The 5,985-nt window shown below is 50.1% G+C and overlaps 1 protein-coding gene across 1 annotated transcript; it reads left to right on the top strand.

Moving 5' to 3' along the window:
* The first annotated feature begins 1,021 nt into the window (after positions 1-1,021).
* On the top strand, positions 1,022-5,289 carry LOC134293625 (uncharacterized). Its single transcript, XM_062961742.1, has 2 exons — positions 1,022-1,736; positions 4,965-5,289. The coding sequence occupies exons 1-2, from the start codon at positions 1,044-1,046 to the stop codon at positions 5,004-5,006; spliced, it is 735 nt and encodes a 244-aa protein (XP_062817812.1). The 5' UTR covers positions 1,022-1,043; the 3' UTR covers positions 5,007-5,289.
* Positions 5,290-5,985: the final 696 nt, after the last annotated feature.

The following is a 5,985-nucleotide window of genomic DNA, read 5'->3' as shown; positions in this document are numbered from 1 at the left end:
ATGTGGCTCTGAGTTTCAGGGTCACTGACATTGATAAGACACCTGCGTCCCAGGACTCGGAGGAGAAACGGCTGATGGACTTGGCGGGGAATTTGCGCGGGGTTTTACTGAGCGGGAAGAGACTGTTCAAATGAGGGGGAGGGTATATAAAGGAGGGTTGGCCGGAGCCTCCCATTCTTGGCTTTTCTGATGTTCATGTTTCCTACAGTAAAAGTTCCTGGTGATACCACAAAGAGTCTCGTGTGTTCATTCAGGAGCGGCTGTGGTGAGCTGACACTAAGCCAAGAATACGGACACCATCCCGCTGTAGCGGTGAGGTGTAACATGCAAGTGGAGGATGAAGAGCTCTTGGGCGCCGGAGGAGGAAGGTCGGAAAGGGCCACTCCCGAGACGGACGCTGAGTTCCACCAGCTGGCGGCCCTGGCGTCATCCACCGCTTATGCCCAGCCAAATGGGGTAACCCAGAGGCGCGGAGTGGTGCGGGGAGATAGCACCGGAGGAGAGGAAGGTTCACCTTCCCCAGGCCCGCAAAAGATGGTGTTTCTGGAGGAGAGGATGTCGGCGATGGAGACCACCCTGGCAGTGATGTCGAGGGCGATGGAGCGCCTGGCGGTTTTGGCAGAGCCGGAGCGAGGAAGGGAACTCCGGGCTAGCTCAATGTGGGACGTGAGCATGGGAAGCAGCCAGGGCTTTGCAGACCTCCCAGCACCGAAGGGAAGGGAAATGCGAAAGGAGCCCGGTGCCCGGCCCAAGATCCAAACGAGCCTGACGCGGGTGGAGGAGAGTGACGACGAAGGGGAAAAGCCTCCGAGAATCCCGGCTACGCTCCCAACTGAGACCCTGGTGCCCCTGGCGAATGCCGGGCGTGGCACAGGACAAAGGGAAGCAGCAGCGGGGCCCACTGGCCCGCAAGGGGGCTTGCGACGGGCGGAGGATTGGGGATTGCCACCACAGGGACCCCTACCGAGACGAGAGGAACTAAGGATCGAGTTTGGGGGAGAGTCCTCTGAACTGGATTTTTCCTGACCACGGTGAGGGGCTATATGGAGGACAATGCCCACACTTTTAGAACGGAATCCAGCCGGGTACGGGCCATTGGTGCAGTGTTGAAGAGGGGAGCGGCCAGCTGGTACGTTCAACTACACGCGCGGCGCGACCCATGTCTGGGGTCACTCCGACGCTTTATGGGGGCCCTGGAGACCCGTTTCCGAGATCCACTGGAGCAGATCCGGGCGAGGGAGGAGTTGAAGACCGTCTCCCAGGGGCAGAGGTCGGTATCTGAGTATGCGGAGGAGTTCCAATGCCTCGCTGAAAAGGTGCCGGAATGGTCTGCAGTGACAAAGATAGAACTCTTCAAAGAGGGGCTCAGGCGGGAGATCCTCTCCTGGGCGGTGCATCGTGATGAGCCTGACACACTGCGCGGATGGATTCAGCTGGCGGGGCGCATCGAAACATCGCTGGCCCAGGCGAGGAGGCACCGAGGAGGGCTACAGCAGCGGCCGCAGATGAAAGAGGGGAGCCGGAAGGAGGGATCAACCCCAGCCGGGAGGAGAACGGAGCCGACAGGGAACGTGAGCACCAGCAGGAGGGGCTGCTTCGTGTGCGGCCGTTTGGGCCACAGGGCTGCCGAGTGCTGGCAGAGAAAAGGGGAAGGCGGAGGCCCGCCCAAACCAAGAGCCGTGGCAGGGAAACGCGCCGAGGAAGAACCACCGATGAGGCACCACTCGGGGGGGTTGGTAAGTCAGGACAAAGCCATGATAGTGGTCCCCATTCAGCTGGAAAGTGGCAGCAAACAAGCAACCTGCAAAGCATTTGTGGATTGTGGATGTTCCAGGAACATCATCTCCCCTGAATTAGCCGAGGGATTGGGATGCGAAAGAACGAACCTAGAATCCCCAATAGCTTTTTCGCAGTTGGACGGATCCACAGCATCGGGATCATTAGCTAAGTACAGTGCCGAAGATGTAAAGTGTAAGATAGGGAGTTGGGAAGGAAAGGTGTCATTTGTGATATCACAAATAGCCAGCTATAATGTTATACTAGGCATGCCATGGCTGGGGCAGGCCAACCCGCAAATCAACTGGGAGGATAAGAGCATGATTTTCAGGATGAAGTTGGAAGGAGGGAGCCAGGAAGTGGAAAGGGAGCCGGGGAAAAGGGGGGAGGAAGACTCTATCAGGATAGCAGAACTGGCAGATAAATTACCCCCAGAGTATCGGGATTTTGTGGACGTATTTGATGAGAAGGAAGCAGACAGTTTCCCACCGAAGCGGAGAGTTGAAGTGAAGATAGAGCTAGTCCCAGGAGCAGAGCTTCCTAAGGCAAAAATATACCCAATGTCGGCTAGGGAAAAGGAGGAACTGAGAAAATACATTGATAAAAACCTAGCGAGGGGTTTCATAGAGCCTTCAAATTCCCCTCTAGGGGCGCCTGTGTTGTTCAGGCGCAAAAAGGACCAAACGCTGAGGCTCTGCATTGACTACAGGGGCCTGAATGCAATCAGTTCTGGAAATAAATACCCCCTACCTTTAGTGAAGGACTTGATCGCCCAGTTATCGGAGGGACAGATATTCACTAAATTGGACTTAATTGAAGCGTACCATAAATTGCAGATTAAACCAGAGGACAGGTGGAAGACGGCCTTCTCCTGTGCATTCGGATTATTCAATTATCGTGTGCTCCCTTTCGGTTTGTGCGGCGGAGGCGCCGCGTTCATGCAATTAATCAACGAAGTGTTGCATCCATTGTTGTACAAGGGAGTCTTTGTTTTTTTAGATGACATATTGTTAGTATCTCGGACTAAGGAGCAACACATAGAACTAGTCAGGGAAGTCCTGCAAAAGTTGAGAGAAGCAAAACTGTATGCGAAGCTTGCCAAGTGCGAGTTCAATAAAGACCAGATAGACTTTCTGGGGTATAGGATTTCCTCCCAGGGAGTGGCGATGGACCCTGCGAAGGTAGAAGACGTGAGGGGGTGGGAAGCCCCCAAAACACGGAAGCAGCTGCAATCCTTCCTAGGGTTCGCAAACTTCTATAGAACATTTATCAAGGACTTTGCGCGCCTCACTTTGCCATTAACGGATTTGTTAAAGACTAAAGGCAGGGGAGAAACAGCCAAAGTGAAGGCCCCAGGGGCCAAACTGACCTGGACAATAGAATGCCAGGAAGCTTTCGAAGCCCTTAAAAAGCGTTTTACTGAGGAGCCTGTCCTACAGCACCCTGATATGTCTAAAGCCTTTGTATTACATTGCGATGCGTCAGACCGGGCATATGGGGCAGTTCTGCTACAGAAAGACGAGGGGGGGAACCTGAAGCCATGTGGCTATCTGTCAAAAAAGTTTAGCGATACAGAAAAAAACTGGCCGATTTGGGAGAGAGAAGCCTTAGCGATTCTAAAAGCACTAGAGTGCTGGAGACACTTCCTGGAAGGAAGTGGAACACCGTTTGAGGTGTGGACTGACCATAGAAATTTACAGTATCTAAGATCCCCTCGTAAACTATCAGCGAAGCAAATTAGATGGGCCCAATATTTCAGCCGTTTTGATTTCAGACTCAGATTCTTCCAGGGGAAACATAATATACTCGCTGACGCTCTCTCTCGGATGCCTCAGCACGGGGGAGGAATTCAGGAATCTGAAGGGAGTATTTTTCTTGATAAGCAATGGGGCCTGGCAGTACTAACTCGAGCACAAGCGGCCAAAGAAAACAAACGTACTGCCATTTCCACGGGGGGAGGAGAAATATGGGAGGAAGAGTTGAAGCGAGCGTATGGAATGGACAAATGGTTACAAACAAACAAAGAAAAGGGAGAATTGTGTGGGGATTTGGTGTTTGTAAATAAGAAATTGTATATTCCTGAATGTTTAAGACGAGAAATGTTAAGGAAGTACCATGATAACAAGGGTGCGGGTCATCTAGGCCCCACCAGGACTATTAAACTGTTGGCCAAACAATGCTGGTGGCCCGGAATGAGGAAAGACGCCAGGGGATACGTCACGCAGTGTGAATTATGTGCAGAGGGAAAAACACCACCGGGGAAGCCCCAGGGGCTATTGCAGAAGGTGGTGGAGCCCATGAGGCCATGGGAATGCGTAGCCATGGATTTTGTAGGCGAACTACCCCCCAGCAGAGGCCACAGATGCATTTGGACAATATTGGACCTATTCTCAAAACAGGCACACTTTGTGGCTCTGCCAAAACTTCCTTCAGCTGAAAAACTTGCTGATTTGTATGTGAAGCATGTATATCGCCTACATGGGTGTCCCGACAAGATAATTAGTGACCGGGGAGTCCAATTTACTGCAAAATTTTGGGGAAAATTCTTACAGCTGTTAGGAGCAGAAAGGAACCTGAGCTCGGCCTTTCATCCCGCGACCAACGGGGGGGTCGAACGTACCCAACAGACACTGTGCCAATTCTTAAGGATGTACACCAATTATAGACAGGATGATTGGGCGGACCTTCTTCCGTTTGCTGAGATGGCTTTTAACGGGGCCGTACATTCGGCCACAGGTCGTGCCCCATTCGAAATAGTATACGGACAGGAGGTGGCACCTTTCCCCAGGCTACCCGAGTGGAAGGAAGGGGAGGGCCAGACCGACGAGGAATGGCCGGCCAAAATCAAGCAAGGGTGGCAAACCGTGGTAGAGGCATTGCGGGAAACACAAAAGAAGTACAAGCTCTTTGCGGATCGTAGGCGCCGAGAGGGGGACAAATTGGGCGAAGGAGATCTGGTTTGGCTGAGCACAAAAAACCTGAAGTTGGGGTTCCCATCCAAGAAATTGGCTCCACGCTATATAGGGCCATTCAGGGTAGCAAAAAGAATAAACGAAGTGACCTATGAGCTGAGGCTACCAAAGGACCTAGGAAAGGTACACCCGGTATTCCATTGCAGCCTGTTAAAAAAGTATAAAGGAACTCTGGACAGCGGAGAACAATAGTTGTGTTTAATCTTTTCCTTCCAGGACGAAGGGGAGGAGGACGCCATGTCAGAACCCTGCTACTAGAGCCTGGATGTGGCTCTGAGTTTCAGGGTCACTGACATTGATAAGACACCTGCGTCCCAGGACTCGGAGGAGAAACGGCTGATGGACTTGGCGGGGAATTTGCGCGGGGTTTTACTGAGCGGGAAGAGACTGTTCAAATGAGGGGGAGGGTATATAAAGGAGGGTTGGCCGGAGCCTCCCATTCTTGGCTTTTCTGATGTTCATGTTTCCTACAGTAAAAGTTCCTGGTGATACCACAAAGAGTCTCGTGTGTTCATTCAGGAGCGGCTGTGGTGAGCTGACACCAGTTACAATATTTATTTCCAAAATTCCATTGTTTCTTTTACAGGTTTTTTCCCCTTACCTTCTACATATACAAACTCTATAAATTTTCCCCATATCTTCCCAAAATCATCCTTTTTTAATATCCCTCTTTTAATTTTAATCTTACATGTCAATTTATCATTTATCGCAATATCCCAAACCTCCTTATACCATTCTTCCAATTGGCACTCCTCACTACCTTTCCATTTTTTTGGCTATTAACAATCTTGCTGCTGTTAGCAAGTTGGCAATTAGTTCCTTTAACTCTTTTGATACTTGAATATTATCCATAAATGACAACAGTGCTATTTCAGGCATTCCTATTATTTCTATTTTGGTGATTCCCTTTATTTCTTTAAAAACGTTCTCCCAAAATTTTTGAACATATTTACAGGACCACCACATATGTATATATGTACCATTTTCCTGGCAGCCCCTCCAGCACTGCTTAGAGTATTTCTTATCAATTTGATTTAATCTAATTGGTGTGAGGTACCATCTCCAAACCACTTTATAATAATTCTCTTTTATTCTTATAGACATGTTTTTTAATATACGCATATTCCACATTTCTTTCCAAAGTTGAGGGTGTATTTAGCCTTCTAACTGGCAGCAATTGGATAAAAACAATTATTCCTCTACCTCTAATTAGGACTTTATTTTTCTTTTCCTTTTG

This window comes from Anolis carolinensis, unplaced genomic scaffold (genome assembly GCF_035594765.1).
Source record: "Anolis carolinensis isolate JA03-04 unplaced genomic scaffold, rAnoCar3.1.pri scaffold_9, whole genome shotgun sequence".
NCBI classification, from domain to species: Eukaryota; Metazoa; Chordata; class Lepidosauria; order Squamata; family Dactyloidae; genus Anolis; species Anolis carolinensis.
The sequence above is the reverse complement of the archived record's forward strand: the minus strand, read 5'-3'. Positions and strand labels throughout refer to the sequence as shown.

Excerpts from the sequence above, each read along its gene's own strand:
- LOC134293625 (XM_062961742.1), top strand. The coding sequence starts at position 1,044 with ATGGAGGACAATGCCCACACTTTTAGAACGGAATCCAGCCGGGTACGG. Across the intron at positions 1,737-4,964 it reads GGCACCACTCGGGGGGGTTG|GACGAAGGGGAGGAGGACGC; the intron begins GTAAGTCAGGAC and ends TTTTCCTTCCAG.